General features: G+C 38.2%; 1 protein-coding gene across 39 annotated transcripts in view; it reads left to right on the top strand.

Moving 5' to 3' along the window:
- The window catches only part of NRXN1 (neurexin 1), a gene marked incomplete at its 5' end in the record, with an annotated part of 1123860 nt that overhangs the window by 1081527 nt on the left and 20651 nt on the right, over positions 1–21682 (top strand). For 24 of the 39 annotated variants that reach the window (XM_082672716.1, XM_082672697.1, XM_082672690.1 and 21 more), the window contains one exon: positions 19215–19302. In XM_082672716.1, the coding sequence (XP_082528842.1) occupies positions 19215–19302 (88 nt within the window). The remainder of the gene's footprint in view (positions 1–19214; positions 19303–21682) is intronic. The other 15 variants (XM_082672696.1, XM_082672704.1, XM_082672700.1 and 12 more) reach the window with 1 other exon arrangement.

Here is a 21682-nt window from a genome sequence, read left to right as displayed (position 1 = left end):
ACCACCATTTTGGAGTACAAATTGATATGTACAGTAGAGGCTTAGCTTTTAATGTAATCTTATAACGATAGATTTGACTTCCAGAACACAGTTAGCTTGAAACACTTTAACTTTAAAGCATTACCTGGACCCGGCAAAGCTTAAGATGCACTGTGGCACTAGGGAGAGCAAAGAGGGGCAAAGTGTTAGGTGATAGCCTCACACTTCTCACCAGCTGTTTTCATTATGGCCACATGAAGTAAAGGCCTGGATTCTGTTACAGCAGCTTTGACACATGTTTACCACCCTTAGTGTCTTTCTTGGCTCATTACCTATTATGTAAAGAGAAGCTTGCCTTTCTGTTTACGTGATGACACTTAAATGATTCGATTTTATTTGGGGGCTTACTGAGGGCCTATAGCCTGGAGACGGCCTCTCAGATCGCTATGAGAACTTGCTCCAAAGAGGTAGGCAAGGAAGCCAGTATATGTGTGCGTTTGGCGAAGGGGTTTATGCAATCAAGCATACATCTCAGTAGAAGGTTGCTGCTAGTCATGAGGAATTGATATCTCAGTTCATGATTTTCTAATTATGGGAAGATGCAAGAATCTGGATTCATGAAATTTTCTCCTGAAAATATATAAATATCTGAAGGCCTGTTCTGCCAGTTTTCCCAGAGCACAGAGTGCCTTATTCCTGATCTCTGGCCTAAATTATTTTCCAGGTGTACCACAGGTCAGCGACTTCAGTGGCTAATGACTCCATTCTTGTAGAACCAGGTAGTGAGTGACATTCCTTAGTTGGCGAGAGTAGTTCTACCATTTTAAATTTATGGTAACTGGTAGCATTAACTCTGGGAGAAGTACGCATGGGTTCTAAAAGGATTGCATCAGGTAACTCACCGTTCTTTGCCTTTTTTATTTAAAGTGACTGAGAAACTGCCTCTATGTGTTTTACCTTGTATTGTTTGGTGAAAGCTGTGCAAGGACAGGAAAATCCTCTGCTAGGCTCTTTTCTGTTCTGTGTCTTAAGCTTTGCTGTTTAGGAGGAGTGTAGTCTTTGCTGCCACAAGAGAGCTAAATCCTAAAGATACAGTTTAGTTGGCTAGTCCTGGCGCAGAGGTGATTTGATGGATTGACTGACTTGGACTTGTACATTTTATAATGCTTCTTTTCTTTCAAATCCCTTTCTAGAATTTTGAAACCCAAGACCTGTTTTATATCTCACTGGGTGAGACATTAGTCCTACTTTTCTAAGTCTGAAGTACCTCTATCATTGGTCTCATCTGTAAAATGGACTGAGGTCCCCCACCACTCTCCAAACATAGGTGAGGGAAGCGTTTTCTTACCTTTTCTCTTTCCTTCTGCTCACTCTTTTCTTTATAGTTTCCTGCTTTCTTTGCCTCTTTTCTACTTTACCTCTAACAGAAGTCTGCTACAGGCATCTATTTTCCTTTCTTTTGCCCCACTGGTGAAACTTAAGAATCAAACTTTGACCAACATATAGGTACAAAATTGCTAAGACACTAGCTAGCCATGATTTTTAGACCTCAGGGAGGTCAGGAGAGTCCACTGGATTCTATGACATTGAAAGGAAATATATTGAGCACAACCTAATTTTTAGATGAATAGGATTCTACAGGGTTTTAGGAATAGAAAGTAAGATTACTCATCATAGGAGAAGTTAATTGAACAGAAACTGTAGAGTCTTCAGAACATAAATGTTAGGAATTCAATTTTTAGTAACTCCCTGACACTTCCTTTAGAATTGTGTTGGTTTTGTTTTGTTTTATTTGTATTTTGTTTTAATTTTCTCTTTTAAATCAAAGACATGTTGTTGAAATTTTTAGTTATTTGGTATCTTAATCCGTAGGGTTCAGTATTCAAGGATAAATAACAGAAGGGCTGGCAAAAATGGTGTCACTAGTAACAACCTGTCACATAACAATTTCCTCACTTCGAATCATGGAGAAATAGTCAATATCCTAACTACCTTTAAACTACTAATTGTTTTAGGTAAAAATTATCACATTTAGCTGAAAAGTGGATTGTTTGGAACCAATAAATTTCACTTCATTGATAAAGCATCAGGCCCTGTATATTGGCATTTATCTTTGACAGTCAACAAGCCATTTCATGAAATCAAAGATTATTATATTTATGTATGTATGCATGTATTAGGTACTTATATATATATTTTTTAATTTTGGAAATAATTATAGATTCACAGATAGTTGCAAAGAAAGATATGGGAGGTCCCCTGTACCCTTTATCCAACTTCCCTCCATGTTAACATCTTATATAACTATAGTTCAATATCAAAACCAGCATGTAAATCATAGAGCTTATTCAGATTTTGCCAATTATACATGCATTTATTGTGTGTGTCTGTGTGTGTCTGTGTAGTTCTATGCAATTTTATCACATGTATAGCTTCTTATAATCACCACCAAAATCAAGAGGCTTATCTGTACCACAAGATTCTCTTGTGTTACCCTTGATTATTATATTTTAAAGGGACCTGAGGGGTCATCTACTCTAACCTACTTATATTGGAATGGGGAGTGATTTGCCACAGGTCAATGGGTTAGATAATGATTGAGCTCCTAGTCGAATTTCAGAATGCTATGTCCTATCCTAGACCAGTTTCAGGCATCCCATCTTACATTCTCAATTTTATAAAGCAGACAGTTGTTCTACAAGTTTGAAGATAAGAGAACTGAAGCAAACACAAGTTTCAAAGTAAATGTGTTCATCACAATTCTAGATTTTTTTAAAAATCTGATATTCTATTACTGGTTGCATAATGGGTTAAAGGAACATTAACCGTCAATGTAAGCATTAGATTGATATTTCAGACAAAGCATGTATATGTTGGAAGTAGTCTGTGTTGCTTCATAGGGACTCAACGTGGTTGTGAGAGGGAGAAGGTAGGTAGTAAAGGATCCCAGAGATTTAGTTACAAATTGTGTAATTCATACTCTCCACGCAAAGAATTGAATGTCTTCTCCCTTCCATTCACACACAAATGCCCCAGATAATTTAACAATTCTTTTCCCTTTCCAGTTTACCCTTTAATTTACCCTCTTATGAAACTATTGTGGTGAGGTTTAGGGAGGGATTTGGGAATTGGGGGTCACAGGATGTGATTTGACCCACACACCTGTTCCAGATCCACTTTGGAACCATTTTAGGTGCTACTCACTTTGGGAATGAATCTGGTTATAGAGGAGTAGGATAGAAATTATTTGGGAAGAGTGTAGGACCAAAGACTTTTCTGCTATATCAGCATCATAGAAATTAGAGATGTAAAAGACCCATTAGCTGATTTGCCCTATTTCCATGGAAATTGCTGCGAATGTTTTTCAGAGACCTAATGTATTTTTGTTTAAAATAAATGGGAACTCAATGTAGATTCTTGTTAGAGCTTGAAACTGCTGATTGTTGTGTTTTCTGGGTTGTTTTTCTTTTTAGATCTACTTGACAGTTTGCATAGCTAATTACTGTGTTCTCATTTGTTTAATTCTAGCACTGCTGTAGGCTTTTTAGAATGGGGGAGCACTACTGTAGTTTTAAAGTATATCAACTAGCTGTTAAATCAAGGAGTATAAGGGACAGAGAGAATGATTGTGTGTGTGTGTGTGTGTGTGTGTGTGTGTGTGTGTGTGTGTGTGTGTGTGTTTTGGAAGATGAGTCAAAGTTAAAGCAGCAAAGTGAATTTTAAAACTGCCAGGCTTTGGTAGCTAATAACAGTTTTGTGAAGGTTTTGTCAGTAACTGAATGCAGGACATAGCAGGGTCCCTTGTCTCATTTCACGTAGGGCACTTTGTATTATCATGGATCATTTGCAGCAAATGATCTAAACATATACTCTTAGAAAACTAAAGAACATATACTCTTAGAAATCTTTTTTTTTTTTTTTTTTTTTTTTTGCTGGTGAATGAATTTTTTTATTATTGGCTTAATTTTCATAGTGCAAATTTAGATGGAAAAAGCCTTGAAATTTGAAGAGAATTTGTTAAGAATTATTTCTTATATCAAATAGTTAACTTTAAAACTTTCCAATTTTAGTATTCTGTAGGTTCCATTTATGGGAGGAAAGTGTTTTTGTCAAGAATCACTGCTTTTATTGGCAATGAATCATGAGTTCCTTGTGAGGGTTTTGGAATTTAGAAGCATCAACTGAACCATTTAAGAGCAATTAAGATAGTGATGGTTCAAATGAGATAAAATTGCTTCCTTTGTATGTCTTTGTGTTGTTGGTGGTGGTGTCGCTTTCTGGGAGTAGGGGCATTTGATTTAATGACTAGAATTACACATTTTAATCTTCTTTCCTGCATTATAGGATGGGACCTTTTTAAAAAGATCCTCCACATTTCATTAGACTGAAAGTTTGCTTTAACTGACCATCCCTAAATAATTATCATGCTTCTTTAAGGATACATCCATTTTGAATGAGGACCTTAATTTGAAATTCAGTAGAAAAATTTTATAGCTATTTCATATTGGGAGTACAACTCTTTGTTTGTAACAATGGCAAAAACGATCATTGTTGAATTTATGTATACAGCTTCCCTTAGAGCAGCCAAACTGGTGAGATTGGCTAGCTAAGAGTAGATAATGAATGACTAGGTCTCCACATTTGCATAGATAGATAGAGAGATAGATAGATAGGTAGAATTTTGTAGTTTTTGATTGCTATAAGCAACAGAGACAGTTATTTTTAAACCTTTCAAGACACGATGAATGGCAAACATTGTGTGCCTAGTAATTTGAACCTCCACGTATGAACTCGGTTGAATGCTTGAGAGCTAAGATGAAACTCATCCACATTCTTGCAAGCCATTGCCATGGCAACACACTTAAAATTTCCAAGGTCTGTCTCCCTCGAGTTTGCACCTGCAGTTACCTTATTGTGAAACAAAAAGAAGGCTTTCCAACTTGAAAATGCTTTGGAATGGTTGGGAGTATGTTTTTAAATAAAGTGAAGTTTAAAAGTTGAAAACCAAAATAGAACATTCAGGGAGAAAGTACATTTGCGTTCTTCATGCGATGTTTAGTTTTTTTCCCCTCCTACTTCACAGTATTATTCTAGGCAAGGGCAAATGTGGATAGTCAACCTATTGTGGTTATTAGGATGTTGGGTTTTGCCCACTTTAACAACAAACGTGCTGCCTCCCAGTAGCTAGAGGTAACACGCGTGTGTGTCTTATGTAATAACGAAGGTGAGAAGAGCTAAGATTTATTTAGTGTTTATTATGCACCAGGTTGACGAAAAATTAATCGGTCAAAAATGATTTAAAAAGAAATGGAAATTTGTATTTGAGCCAAATTTGAGGATTATAACCTGGCAAGAGCAACTCAGAAAGCTCTGAGAACTGTCCCATTGGTTAGAAGTCAAGGCACCGTTATATAAGTTTTTTTTCTTTTTTTTTTTGCGGTACGTGGGCCTCTCACTGTTGTGGCCTCTCCCATTGCAGAGCACAGGCTCCGGACGCACAGGCTCAGCGGCCATGGCTCACGGGCCCAGCCGCCCTGCGGCACGTGGAATCCTCCCGGACCGGGGCACGAACCCATGTCCCCTGCATCGGCAGGCGGGCTCTCAACCACTGCACCACCAGGGAAGCCCTATATAAGTTTTTTGAGACAGGGCTGTACATCAAATGTTGTATTAATGACAGCTTACATAATTCAGATCTATGCGTCATCGCGGTGGGTCATGTGACCCCTTAGAAGATCAAGAAGGAGTGCCATCTTTTAAGGAGTTGTCGTGTTGACGCTATAGGAGAATGTTGCTGGTTATGGTTGAGCAGGTATTTTTGCTCACGTGGGAGGTTTGGTCGATGCATAATGAAGATACACAAAGCACAGTGTGGAGACAGAGGAGGCCAAAGGGCAGAGATTTTTTGTTTAAATTTCTCTTGTCTTGCCATAAAAATATAACTTTTACTTCACATCCGGGAATAGTGCTAAGTAGTTCATTGATCATGATTATCTTAATTCTTACAACTACACGCCAAGATTGGTACTGCATCCTTCCCATTTTATAAATGAGAGGTTAAGTAGGTCACCCAAGTTCTAGTAACTCCAGATTTAAACTTGGGTCTAAGTCTAATATCCATGCACAGAGTCACTGGGGAGCATTGCCAGCATGCTAGCATGCTAGCATGAGTACTAGCATTCCTCAGTTTCTCAAGTGAAAAGCTGGTCGTGGGAAACCAGAAAAGGGGCTACCAGATCTCTCTCTCTGCTCAGGATACACTGAGTGAACCACTCACTCTGGATAAATGTAGTTGAACCCTTGCATGTCCACATCAGGTTCTACCTTTAAGTACAAGCCAACAACCCCACTCCATCTTTTCAGGAAGCAAGGGGGTCAAAGACAATAAGGCAGCCACTTTCCTTACTACATTGCTCATCTCCCTCCCTGCAAACTCAGAAGAGCACCAAGGAAGCTTGGCTTCTATTTGACTAAATGTTAGAGAATAGAGATTCAGGTATTTGGAGTCTAGTTCCAGTAGAGTTTCTTGGAATTAATGAAGAAAAGCCTATTTGAGAATTATCATAGTAAAAATATTACTGGGTGCTAACTTACCAATAAATGCACTACCTTCATAAGGAACTTGGCATTTTGAGGAAACTAACAAGTCTTGTGTATTTTAAGCCATGAGCCTGGACTCTGAAGCACCTGGGCTTTCTTGTTTGAGAGCCTCTGTGACCCTGTTTCTAAGATAGTTAGAGAACATTGGTTATCTGATTATCTAGATTTCTAGCTCAAAGCAGATATGAAGGAGCAAGTTTGAAAACAGAAACAGGCCTCTATAAAGCCTGACAGTGACAGACAAAAGAGAAAAACTAATAAGAGTACACATCAACTGAAAAGTGGAAGAGTAGTTTGAGGACCTATGGAGCAGGACAGGGATACTATTCTCTTTGGCATCTGAGGTCACTGCTATGTTGCAGGTAGCACTGATGCTCATAACAGCATTACCAAACCATCAAGAGAAGCTTATCTTTCTGTTTACGTGATGACACTTAAATGATTCCAAAAGTTCTCATAATGACAAGTGACATTTTTTGGTGAATAGAAGGCTTAATTCTTATTCTTAATCAGCAGGCATTCCAGTAATGAGGATGAGGAGAAGGTTAAGGGATTGCAGAGGTGTGTAAGGGAGGAAAAGGGCTCATCCAGGTGGAGAGGCATGATAGCAACTTCGAGGAAACACATCAGAATTGAGAGGAACTGATTGTAAATGCAAGGCGGAAGAGAGAAAAGCTATCCAAAAGAGGACATGGCTAATTACTCGAAGATCTCAGGGAAGAGTTTAGACACAGATGCCATCTGATGAAGTGTGCACAAAAAGGGAGACTCTCTCATGAGGCTCCCAGCCTCAGTAGAAGGCACTTAACAGAATTCTCCTTCAGCATCTGAATGTGCATTCTTCAGGTGGTCCTTAGTGGGCTTTGCAGGAGCTACTCAGTGCTCACCAGTCTGGCAGCTCCAGATGATGTCAGAAGGCCACAGTCCCTGGTATTTTTCAAAGGCCTTGCTTAAAGTTTTCAATTAAACCTAGGGAAGAATTGAAAAAGACAAATCATGTTTGAGAAACTTGGGAAAAGTGACAAATTAATCCTGCCTCTATTTTCGTCTTCACTACACCCAAATATGAAACTGAAGGAGTTGGATGCCAACTGGATGGAGGGCCAGGAGACCACAATCTATTCCTGAGCTGGACGCTGTCGGTGCAGTGATATGACACTGCACTCCTGACTGTGCTGACTTAGGGTTTCCCTCTCTTTACTAGAAGGGAACTGGAACAAATAACTCAAGTCTCCAAACTCTGAAAACAGTAGGATTTGATAAATGCTTGGTTACATCATGCAGCTCGGGAGAAGAGAAGAGAAGCCCCTTGGCTTTTCAATACACTGGTAGTTATGATGTTTTTTGAGGTGTTTTAAAAAGAACTCTCACTTCAAATATGTAATTTACTCTGTTTATAGGATGTTTAAACATAGAAGTGTGAATTTAAGCCAGGAAATTATACTTCCTTTGTGAAGGGAATGTCTGTGTCTGAAGATCACAGAAATCCAGGGCTAGGATAAACTTCTCTTCCCATGTTGCAAGGAGAGCAAAGTGACAATGTGTACAGAGCCAGTTGTGTCTACATAGTAAATACTCCCGACAACGTCTTCTAAGTGCCAGCCATTGTGCTAGACATTGTGCCTATCTAGCCCTAGAGAATCTCATCCTCATCAAAATTCAAAATAGGTGTAAATAACTTCATTTTTACGTAGGAAGAAACCTAAAGAAGCTAGATAATTTGCCCAACATCAACAGCCAATAAATGGCAGAGCTGGGATTTCAGCCCAGTCTATCCAGCTCTAATACCCATGCTCTTTCTATGCTCAGGGGTATAGAGAGGATTTTCTGCTTATAGATGGCCTCCATTTGTCATACACCTGAAGTTCTCCAAGCAATTCAAGGGAGGGAAGGCTGGTGCCATAGTATATTCCTCTTCTGTGTAACTCCTTGTTAATCAAAAGTATTCAATAAATGATTGTGAATAGATGAATGAATTAATGAATGAGTGAATGCATGGAAGAATCCATGAAAAGATACAAATTTCGTGAGTGCATTCTGTCCTGCACTTAAGTCTTAGTCTGAATTTGATGGCTGGTCTCAGCCAGCCCTTACCTTCATGCAATTTATTTCAGGAAGAAGATAAAAGTTTCATCCTGCAGTTAGATTTTGAAGGAAAACATTATAAAGGCATAGTTTCCTTATAATCCAATGAAAGTATTTACAAGGTAAGACTATGGCAATAGAGTTCAGGGGAAACTGGAAGAGTTGGGGGTATATTATACAGGAAAAAAAACCCCAGCATGGCAGTCAACTATTTTTTTTTTCTCGGTCCTTTCTCTAAGGCAGGCTATATCTTATTGCTTTCTCAACGGACAGGGATGCTTCATAAAAGCAGGCAGACCAACTTATTGCAAGACATTTTTACCTTCTCCTTCCTTCTAACTTTTAGTCGTTCTCTCTTTGCAGTTAAAGATAATGTCACTTTTTTGCTATTTCTCTACCATAAATTTCCAGCCATGAGGTATAATGTAAAAACCAGTTACAAAGTTTCATTGTCACTTCTAGAGATGTTAGAAGGCAGATAAAATCTTTGAAAAAGTGTGATTTTTGCCACAATTCTCATCTCCCACTCTTAGGAGTTATACTCCTGGAAAATAATCTATACTTGCTCACTCTTATTTGGAGATTTAAAGAGCTGTTATAAATGAGCAATTGTGGCAAACGTACACCTAGGTGTAGTGAACTTAGAGAGGAAGAACATCAGGAATAAGATTATTTGAAATGCTTCTACCAATGCAAGTGTCATGTGTAATATATCTTCTATTTTTTAAGTCAAGAGGAATCCTTCATTCAACTTTATTAATTCAATTTTCACAATCATACTTATCTTCATCAAGTGCTTTTATTGAAATTACAGATACTTAAAGAAGATAAGGCAGGTTTTAGAGCATGATAGCATTTTTTTCTATCTTTATTGACATATAATTGACAAATTTAAATTGTTTAAGGTTGACGTTTTGATACACAAATACATTGTGAAATAATCACCACAATCAATGGTGATGACATTTTAAATCAACTCTGTTGAACTGTGATAGATGTGATAGATGTTCGAGGGCTATAAAACACAGACCTAAATTCTGTCCCACAGAAATACATGAAATAAAACATACACCTACGCAGTTCCCAAACTTTTAGATTTAAATATAATTTGGAAAGGCGCACACCTCTACTGTTCTAATGCACTAAGAAAATATTGCTCAGTGTCTTACGAGAGTTAGTTCGCGTATTATTAATCCATATAGGGAACACGACCATGGGCTATGTTTTGTTATAACTACAGATACGACCGTTATAATAAGAAGCATTGTGCGGCATGGATCACACTTAGAGTCAGCCTCCTCTTCTTCTCCCCTCAGCTCCCCTCCCTACTGATCCTTCTCCTTCTCTCTCTCTGTTTCGCTGTCTCTCTCTCCTTTAATTATCAGTGTTTGCTACGTGATCTCTTTTTTCTTATTTTCTGTTCATTTAAATGCTCTAGATATAATAGGGCATGATTTAGAGTAAACTCTGGACGCAGGCATAAAATAAATCAAGTTGTCACAATCTTCCGAGTCCCAGGAAAGTGAATAAGGAGGAGAATTTTGAGAGAACTCCAGTAACCCTGCATCTGTGCAGTAACTCTCCCGGAGCGCTGACATGGAGAAGAGGGAATCACAGTGCCAGATGTGGATTGGCACTGCCCATCTTGTAGGTTACCAGTGAGACTGAAACATGGGCACTCAATAAGCAATGCTGAAGTGAATCACATTCTGATGTAAAAGAGATCTTCCCAAGAATAGCAACATTTATGTGAGGGGCCAATTGAAGTGAGAGATACAGATCCTATTCAACTGAGGGGACAAGAGGATTTCAAGACATAAAAATGAAATATATTCAGTTGAGTGGATTTTTGGCTGCCCTCTTTAAGCACTCCCCAGAAGTGTTCTTCATATCGTCATGTGAGGGGCAAAACTAATTCTGTATTAGTTGTAATAATAACATGTAAACATTGCTGCGTGAGGACTTTCATATTTACAGAGTGCTTTCGCACATATCAAAATGGATCCCCGGGGACTTCCCTGGTGGCCCAGTGGTTGGGAATCCACCTGCCAATGCAGGGGACACGGGTTCCATTCCTGGTCTGGGAAGATCCCACACGACACGGAGCAACTAGGCCCGTGCGCCACAACTGCTGAGCCTGCGCTCTGGAGCCCGCGAGCCACAGCTGCTGAGCCCATGTGCCACGGCTGCTGAAACCCGCGGGCCTAGAGCCCATGCTCTGCAACAAGAGAGGCCACTGCAATGAGAAGCGTGCACACTGCAATGAAGAGTAGCCCCGGCTCTCCGCAACTAAAGAAAGCCCACATGCAGGAATGAAGACCCAACGCAGCCAAAAATAAAAATTAATTAATTAAAAAGACTTTTTAAAAAACATTAATTAAAAAAAAATGGATCCCCATAATATCCCTATGAGATAGAGAAGTTATTTTGTCATATACAAATGATTATATATATATACATTTAGTCACATATATAGTATATATATACATGCATAATATATATATTTGCCTATATAGTATATCTATTCTTATGTACTGTTGAGAACACAGAAATCATTTCAAGATGATACATATTACTTATGAGATCCAGATTGAGACTTGATATATATTTTCCATTATTGATAAGCATGTAGCAAATTAAACTGAAGTGGTTCAACAGTACAACATTCCAAATATGTATTAAGGAACCAAAGTACTCAACATAAGGAATGAAATAGTCAGATGTGAAAGCTTGGAGTTCCAGTTTAACTATAACCAGCAAGGTTTGGATCTCTTAGTGCATGAACAAAATAGCATTATAACATTTAAGCGAGATCACATTTACTCTCAATCACTCCTTGATAGAAACACTCATAGCGGTACTGCTCAGATATTGGCAAGATGCTGGTATAGAACCTTGCATATATTCAACAAATGGGTCCAAAAAAAAATCAGGAAACCAACTGTCTGTCAACTTCATCAACATCATTTCCAACCACATCCCTAATTCTTGTTGTCCCAGCCTGCAAGCATTGTGTGGGATGGAAGTTCTCACATATCTCCAAGTTGAAGCTCTATCAAAGGTACATTGGTCATGGTCCTGCCCAGTAGAAAAGAAGTGTTCAGGATAACTAGCTGCCTGTGGCTCCTTCCGATCAATGAATGGATGTCTAGACTGTACCTGGAGAAACAACAGTATTATTAATTAATGGTCACCTCTACTTACTTATCCCCAAGATGTATCAAGATAATTTGACAAAACCCTAATGATGGTTGTGTGAGAGAGACAAAGCTAAATATCTCATTAGCACTTACGTTGTGAAAACAGAAGTTAATAAGAGAGACCTTGGAAGTTTTCATCAGTGGATTAATGAGAAGAGAGACAAAAGAGTTCCTTGGGTTAATTTTGTAGCCAGCGTGACCTGCACTGTTCTAAGTCAAGGGGAAAAATAGGAAAAGATTCAGTAATCTACATTTTCTTTCTGTCCCCAAGAATTTAGTTATGCATTTATGTGCAGAGATGAGAGACAAGATGTTTAAGGTCTTTAAAAAAAATAAGAAAAGACTACCACACGTAAATAAAGAACTTTCTGGGTTTACTTCATTTCAAAGTAACTGCAGTTCTGTCAATGTTTGACTTTTTGTAACTGGAGTAAAAAATTAAACTCTAGCATTCATTTTGTTCCATTTTTAGTATAACTTAATGTGCTGCCATATCAAGTGGTACAACAGCTGTCTGTGGATATGTCTCCTGATATCTGTGTATGTTTTCTTCATGATAATTTTAGTGGTTACTTATATAAAAGCCAGTACTCTCCTTTGCCACCTTTTAACTTATTTTAAATCTATTTAATTGTGTATCTTTATAATCACATGAAATCCTTTAAAGAACAAAATGGTCTGGGATGGATGGATGGATGAATGGGAGGATGGCTGGGTGAGTGATGGATGGATGGATAGAAGTCACCCGGGATGAGAGACAATCACAGTCTATTGGAGGTCGGGATAATCTCATAGCTTTGCCATTAATTAGCAGTATAATTGTGGTCAAGCATAAACACTTAAATTTCTAGCTTCAGTTTCCTGATATGTAAAATAAAGACCTTAGACTAATGATCACTAGTGTCTGGCTCAGTACAAGAAGATATATGACTGCTTGACTAAAACATGATTCCATTTCCTAATATGTTAGATGCCAACAATGAAAGCTTGGATTTTGGAGACATGTTGTTGAAACTATCCATCGTTGGCATTTTACAATTATAAAATGTTTTGGCCTCATTACCAATAAGGATTTTCAGTTCAACCTGTGTGACTAATTAGTCCATTCAGTCACAATTGTTAGACTAAAGATTCATATTGACACAGCTAGAAGCCTAGATTTGCATTGTAAACATCTGTCAGTATTTATTTAATTTGGAAATGGCCGAACCCATTTCAGAAAGGGCTTTGTTCAAAAACAAAACACACAGAGAGGGAACACATTCAATCACATGCATATTCTAGTTTCCCTTTCAGCATCTCCACATCACTACCAGCATTCTTTGGCGGTCTTACACTCCCAAGTTCTAATTCATGAGAATCCAAGAGAATAGACATTCCAAATCCTCCCTGAAAATTTAAACTTCACCTTAGCTTTTTCTTTGGCCAGCTCTCCTATTTGCTTTGGCTAAAAATGGAAATGCGGTATGAGCATAGAGGTCATTAGTAGCTCAAAGAAAGATAAGAATTTATCTTTTTTTAAAAAGATAAATTTAATTTCAAGCTTCCTGACACCAGGTTTTTATTTTGCAGGTTTACTCTTTTGCATAACTTTGCAAAAATATGTTTTTGTTTCATTAAGCAGGAATTCAGTTCATTTCTTCCTCTCATAATTTCCTTTTTCTGTGGCATTATTTCCATATCCCTATCTTCCCCCTTAGAGTTTTTTCCTGTTAGGATGACCACTATCAAATGCATATGAAAATGCATATTAGAATGAGTAAGATATTTATGACCTCTTTACATGGTGAGTTTTTCTATCCAACTCACTTGCACTGTTCTGAAACCATTGCATACATTTTAAACAGTTAGTAAAATTCTGAAGAAAATTGAATGGCTTTCAAGTCTGTCTTTTTCCAAGCAGACAGCTGATTTCTGGTCACTTTTTGTAATAACCTAAGGCATCAATTGAGGGGAAAAAAACATTAAAGAAATGTGAAAGCTGGCCGTTTTCAGGGATATTTCAGTTTTGCCCTAAAAATTCATGAATGCCAACGTTCAAACATTCAGATTGGGTAAATGAGTTTACAAATGGGTATTTTTTTTGAGCAGGCACTTAACTGTAACACTCAGAATAATAGCACGTCCACCTGCATTCTGCATAAGTGTGTCGTTGGTGAATATTTAATGAAGTAGTAGATATGGGAGCACTGTTAAATTTCAATCAAAATAAGCTATTAGAATTGATTTTGTTATTTGTATTAATGAGTGATTTGTTCTTCTGCTTTAGAATAGAATGGGCACAATAAGTTATTTGCAGGTAGGAATCACGATTTGTGCCTTGTTAGGTAGTGACCATATTTTGTGCCCACCAGAAAATGCTATGGATAGATGAGTGACTGATTTGTTGGTGACTAATTGATCTTCGTATTCTTTGTTACTCGTGCTGGAGCTAAAATTCATCCTTCATGTATTGGATCTCAGTTTATTATTTTTATTTTTATTAGATTAGTGAGCATGGGACTGATATCTTTATGTGGCATCTGCTACTCAGAGAAACAAATGACAAATAAGAACCAAAAGCTTCACTGAGACAATGGAAACTAGCATGGAATCTATGCAAAGTCTCTAAGTTCCTTCTACATTTTTAATAGGATTAACTAAAATTACCATTTTGACGTATTTGTTTAGTGATTTGATTTGATCAAATTGACCCACTGTTGGGGAATTCTATATATGTATTACAACTGGGTTATTTTTTTGCAGTTTTTCCTTTTGGTGAAAATTGTGACTTCCCCACCTCCTAGAAACTTCTTGCCCCATAAGTTATCAGTGCAATGGTTCAGACCTAGCTTGAGGAATTTGTGTCACTAATTGTGAATCCTGGTATTTTTCTTTTTTCAAGAAAACACATCTAGCAATAAATCTGATGAGGAAGACTATCAGATTCAGTGCTGTGAAAGGCAGACGTCAATGTTCTTTCTCTTCCAGAGCAGCTTCATGTAGACAAAAGTATCAGAACAAGTGTCCGTCAATTAGCCAAACATATCACATGTCAGCTAGCACCATACGCCGTCCATCAGTTGTCTCAATCAGCTCAGTATAAATGTCCATCACAGCAGTGAGAGATTAGGCTAAATACTGTTACACGAGTGAGCACCATTGCTTGAGACAATTTTTTTTTTTTTTTTTTTTGTGCCGTACGCGGGCCTCTCACTGTTGTGGCCTCTCCCGTTGCGGAGCACAGGCTCCGGACGCGCAGGCTCAGCGGCCATGGCTCACGGACCCAGCCGCTCCGCGGCATGTGGGATCTTCCCGGACCGGGGCACGAACCCGTTCCCTGCATTGGCAGGCGGACTCTCAACCACTGCACCACCAGGGAAGCCAGAGACAATTATTATTTTTTTTTTTACATTGTATTTGGATGTATAGCTGGATAGACTGTCGCAGTTTAGAAACAAAGTTTCAATCGAAATTTTAGAGTAAATCAAGAATTTCTTTGTGGGCATCAAATTCATAATGGACATCCGTTTGCACAGTTAGAATATGTTCTTTTTCTCACAAAGCAGATTTTTGCTGGTAGAGTTTTCTTGTGGATCTTTTCATCAGAATTTACCCGTCTTCAGCAAAGCTGTTTACCATGAGGAATAAGGTCTAGGAATGCTAGTCTTAGCAAGGATATAATATTACAGACTAAGTTTATCCATCCTCTCATCCTGTCTTTTTAGCACATAGATATGCAATTGTGCTATATTCAAAAAAGTGAATATGCAGCAAATTCTACCATTAAAGGTGGTGGTGGGGAAAAAGTCTCTCTGTAGAGCAGAAATACAAAGAACAAAAATACATCAGTGTTTCTCTACTTTCTAACCCACCAAGTGGTCTCTGCCTAATAACCCTGGACATTAAAAAAAAACTGGTCTAACTTCTTACTGTACATTAAGGACGTCCTTTCTCCCCCATTCTGATTAAATTTTCCTACCCTATACAAGTTGGTATTTATCCATATGACATGTGAATTAAGTTTCAGTGCCTTTATTTCCTGAATTGTGTGCAAATCATTTTTTTCCCCTAAAGGTAAGGAGACCTAAGTAGTTTCAGTAAACATTCTGAACAAGAACAGACGTTTGCCATGAAAATGTCCACACCACTCTGAATTAGGGACGATCAGCATGCACTTTGACCTGTGAGTGGTTGAATGCACAGTTAGGGACCCTCATCTAAATGGACGGTTATGTAAAGCTAATGCTTTTGCTCCATCACTATTCTGTCTCCTTCAGAAGGTCGTCTCTTTTCTGAAAAAGGTTATAAACATCAGAGAAAAGTATACTGAAGAACAGAATTGATTAATGTGACATATTTGAGTTTCTTCAACAGCATGTCATAGGGAGGCAGTTCCAAACACGGTGAATTAAATTTAAATTACACAGCTTTGGCTAGAAAATTGTTTGGTTAATTTAGCCTCTGAAATGAATCCAATAATAAACTGGATTTTAATTTCTGAGAGAAAAATATGAAAACAATGTGTATTCATTTTATCAGGAAAAGTGCATTAAAAACTAAAATATAGTTGTACAATAGGGTCGAATTTGCACAGTGATATTTTTCCTACTGTAAAAGGCTATAGGAGGTACTGTCTATTGTATGACATCTTTTGTTATTTTAGGAACTGTGTTGTGTGAAAGATGACACTGAGAACATTCTCTAACACTTTCTGTTTGCTGTGGAATTGTTTGGAAAGGCTGTTGAATTTAAATATTAGGTCAACTTTTAAAACAAAATTTAACTTTGCAGCCTAAATAACTTAGTCTGCATGAAACACTACACTGAGCTACACGTTTCTAGTCCGTGAATTTCTTTTAGGAAGCAACCTTTATTATTTATATTCGATGTTTGACTTCTCATTCAGAATTTGAACCTAGGCAGCAAAAGATGGAAACTTAGTTCAACAAAGTACCAATAGAGCTACTGTATTTTGATATAAAAGCTAACATGAGATCTAAAGTTAAGAATAATTCACATGTACAACTTCCAGTTTAATGTCTAAAATTATATTACTTATAAATATAGTGCAAAAATATTAAATTGGTGTTCCATTCGTGAAACAACAATAATGTTGGTGATATCACAACTTTTATAAATATTTAAAAGGTGGTCCTATTCTAGGTACTTTTCATGTACTAAGTTAATCTTTACAACAACAGTGACTATGCTCTCCATTTTTTTCAGATGAGAAAAACAAGGTACAGAACAGTTTTTAAGCTTTTAGAGCAGAGTTTCTCAACTTCTGTACTATTGTCGTTTGGGTCAGATCATTCTTTGTTGTGGGAAGGCTGCCACATACGTTTTAGGATTTTTTACCAGCATCCGTGGTGTCCACTCTTTAGACGCCAATAGGAGCTCACCCACTCCCACCTCAACCCAGCCGAGACAACTAAAATATCTCCAGACATTGCCAGATGTCTTCCCAGGTGGAGGAGGGGAGAGGGGGCAACATCACTGCCAGGGTGAGAAGAACCAGATTAAAGAATTTATCCACATCCTCCTCCCCCCCTCCACCAAGAACAAAAATTCCTCAAGGAAAATGAAAAATTCTCTTGGAACCATGAAATTAATTTTTAAAAATATGCACTGTGGTTTTCAAAAAAAGGTAGCTTTCCACTTGATGTTGGCTTTTAAAAAACAGATTATCAGCTCTGGGGCGAATTGGAACAATTGACATGCCAGACCTCATAATCCAATAACTTGTTATTATCAAGTCAGTTTGGATGTTATCCTGCAAGTTGTGCTCGTGCCAGAAGGAGGCTGGATTCTTGCCTTTTAAAGCTCACTGTACTGAACGATACCTACGTGACTATCACACCAATTGCTAGTGGCTATCACTGGCATTAACAGTTACAATTCCAGGAAAACTGGTATTTGAACTTCTTTTAAAATGACAGCAGCAAAATAAATTAATTCAGTCTCCCAACTGTGTTAGAGGAATTAAAAGCAGAATAACATGAAACCATCTCAAAATACTATTAAATGCTTGCATTTATTTAAAGTTACGTTTTGAAGCACTAGCATCTGGACAAATTCTTTATTCTTGATTAATTAAAGACCTTGTACTTGAAGCATTTTTGAGCCTAATTTTGCCACAAATATGCATCATCCCTTGTCTCCACTTTTCAAAATAGCGCAATTCTCTTAACATTTATATATTTATACTTTACCCCCTGACTATTAGACACTCCCTTAATAAAAGTATATCATATATCTGATTTTTCTTTAATTTAAGACCTTTATTATTGTAATTCTACTTTTAAATAAGGACTTCATCCGTGTTGCAGTTCTGAGTATCATCTAGACAATTATAATCTCCTTAATCCTTAGCCGATGTAATGAGATATTTTCCTTCTTGTACCTTGAATTCTCTCTGTATTTCCTTAGCATTAGCCAAATCTGATGCAAACCTTCACAGTTTCCATGCAATATCTGTGCTGAGTTTATTGCTGCTTATAAGCGGCAGTAAAGAACAACCTTTGATGCTCGTAAACGTGTTGATGATGTGGCTAACTGCTAGGTTTTACACACTCTGCTTTTTATTACAGCGATGGTTATCTTCTTTGCTGTAAGTGCAGTGAAGCAACTAGAATGTCAGAAAGAAAACTGTCACCTCTATCCTATTTGCTGTAGAATATCATCCCCCCAATACACTCTTCATTTATTCTAAAACCTTAATGATGGAAAGGACAATGGGGAAACAATACCTGCTCCCTGAATATGACAAAGATGAGAACTTTGTAATGAGTGTGAAAGCTCAACACAAATTTCAAAAAGTACCTTCAATGGACTATATTTGCTTCCCTTTTTGCATCAGTGAAAGATATTCTCTGTTTAATCTGTGTTTCCTAATAAAGACAAGCTATATCTCAAAGATACATCAAATTCTACCTGGTCATGAATATAAAAGCTTATATAGTTGTTCTGCTTTTAGGAAGCCAAGCACAAGTACTGATGCAAGCCTTGTAGCACTCCAGGGCGGTAATAAATTTCACATCATCGTTTCTGCCAGGCTGCTTTAAACCTCTGTCTGCTCCTGTGTGCGGCTTCCCTGGGCAGTTAAATGGATGGGTTTGTACAAGTTGGCTACCACCATTTCCATATCCTCGTGGAAAATAAGCTAGAATCAAGTTTTCACAAATATGCCAATTCTTCCATGAGGGATCTAAACTAAGTTGAAGAATGTAAGCTCTGTGTCCTCGGGAAGGGAAATAATTGAATTTGGTTTCTCGATCTGTCAGGTGGTGTTTTACTAGTCCACGAGACAAGATGAAAAGATCTATTAGGTCCCTTTAAATTAATCTACCGAATTTGTTTCCTTTACAGACCACAGATGACATCCTTGTGGCCTCAGCGGAGTGTCCCAGCGATGACGAGGACATTGACCCCTGTGAGCCGAGCTCAGGTGGGTTAGGTTAGTCGACTTTTTTTCTTACTTTCTTTACTTTACTGTGAATCTTTGTTGCATGCTATAGTCCCTAGAAGATCTTTGCATTTTTGTCTAGAAGTCCACCCTATGAAAAAATGCCTCATTGTGAGATAAGAGCTCTTAGTTTTTGTGTGTGTGTGTGTGTGTGGTACGAGGGCCTCTCACTGCTGTGGCCTCTCCCATTGCGGAGCACAGGCTCCAGACGCGCAGGCTCAGCAGCCATGGCTTACGGGCCCAGCCGCTCCGCAGCATGTGGGATCTTCCCGGACCGGGGCACGAACCCGCGTCCCCTGCATCGACAGGCGGACTCTCAACCACTGCACTACCAGGGAAGCCCAAGAGCTCTCACTTTTTACGTGGGTACATTTCCCCACATTTATTAAAAAAATAATTTTTAAAACAAAACCCACCAAGATGATGTATTCCAGAAAAAGCAGTGGGGGACAGCACACAAGGCTGGTACCTTACTGTTCACATTCCATTAGCTCATTATATAATTTTCAGTATAACCATATACGGGGATCTTCCTTGGGTCACCCATAATAAAATTATAAAGTTTAAAAATTGCATTGCATTTTGGAAAATTCTTTGACCTTTCTACTCACAAAAAGTCCCCACCACTCACTCTGCCAGCAAATTATCTTAAGTGATAAATTTCTGAATTTCAGAAGTGAGAGTATTATGGCAATAGTAAAACAAACAGCAGGTACAGTCAGTCCTTGATTCATTTAATAGAGAAATGTTTGAGTCTTCCAGTGTCTCCCTAAAATGCAAGTTGATGTGTTTTAACTGTAGGTGGTGCATAGTTTCTTCTCCTTCTTTGTGATATGGTGTGACTAACACATCAGTACTGCTTTCCTGCAGCCCTGTACCATCAAGCAGTGGCTGTGGACCCTGAAAATGAATGGATCAGAACCTGGGTTTGATTTCAAATATTCGTAATACCAAGGATTAGGGTCATTTCCATTAGTTTCCTTTGTAAGCAGTGTTTCTTAAAATTCAATAATTGTCTTGTTTAGGTTAACAAAACCATTGAGGTAGATGTGGACTAACCACTACTGGATAACTCATGACCTCTGTAGATGTCACCTATAACCACAGGAGAACTTCATGTCACGGTAAAATAACTAATCTGGGATTCTTGTGAAGAATATCATTCTAATCTACTTGTTCTGATATTTGGATAAAAAATGGTTCAGGATGCATATCTTACATCTCCTTTTGAATATCACTTCCACCCCTGTCCCCCCACTGATTATAGCTACTTACTCTCAGCACTTAGAGCAGCTACTGAGTGCCAGTGAGGAGCAGAAGCTCAGCTGTCATCTCTCAGCAGGAGAAGGTTTGGGAGGTCCATTCTGGTTGTCTTCTCGTGTTTCTTTCCCTCACCTCCATCCCACATATCAAAATTCTCAGCCTCCAGAGCCATCTTTCATACACAGTTATTAGAAGGTGATCTGATACAATCTGATGATCATGCATTCAATTCCTCCAGTTTCTTGATCTCTACATCATTCCCTTTTGGTTGTCTAGACAGATGTGGTCCCTTCATGATACCATCCTGTCAAAATCCTGCTTTTGTTTTCATTGGTATTCTCATTCTCTCTGTGTTAGTCAAAAAGGAAGAAAAAAAAAAAAGTTACTGCTTTTTTGTCCATGACATCAGTCCATCTATTTGCCTTCTCCCTCCCTCAAATTTCTCCTTTCCCCATTTCTCCTATTCTCACATGCCCAACCATGACTGTCTCTTTCGTAGCTTCTCTAAGATCTTCCAGCATGGATCATTCATAAATGGAGTCTGGTGTTTGTTATACATTGATATGTGTGTGTGTCTATATTTGTATTTACATTTGCTTTTGTTTTCCCAGTTAACATTGAGAACAGTTGATACTTTTTCAGTTTTTTCCACTCTATTAACACAATGCTGAAAACAATATAGGTTCTTACTAATTATAGTACTGGCTGGTTTTCCTCTGGGCTGAATCCTTCTTTTGCTGTTTGAGTGGAGGCTATCGTCCTCTTTACATAGAGTCCTCACTTTGAGTACCTAGGAACTCCAGTGTAAGAAGTCTAATTGCACTTAAAATTGTCACTTTTTTTTCCTTCTTGAGCACAGTTAAATGATCCAGTTCTTCTAGCCATTGCTTCTAGGTCTTACTAACCATTCCTTATAGACTAGTTTACTGTCTCTCCCTTTCTCTGGGGACGCCGGCCCTAAGCACAGGATGGTGTGGGTGGGGAGAGAGGAGAGAAAGAAAGAGAAAGATTACTTTTTTTTTTTTTTTTTTACCATTTTGACATCCTCCTCTCTTTAGTCACCTGACTTTGTTAAATATTATAACACCATGGAAAGTGAGGAGCAGCT

Source organism: Grampus griseus (genome assembly GCF_964374135.1).
Source record: "Grampus griseus genome assembly, chromosome: 15".
In the NCBI taxonomy this organism is placed as follows: domain Eukaryota; kingdom Metazoa; phylum Chordata; class Mammalia; order Artiodactyla; family Delphinidae; genus Grampus; species Grampus griseus.
The sequence above is the reverse complement of the archived record's forward strand: the minus strand, read 5'-3'. Positions and strand labels throughout refer to the sequence as shown.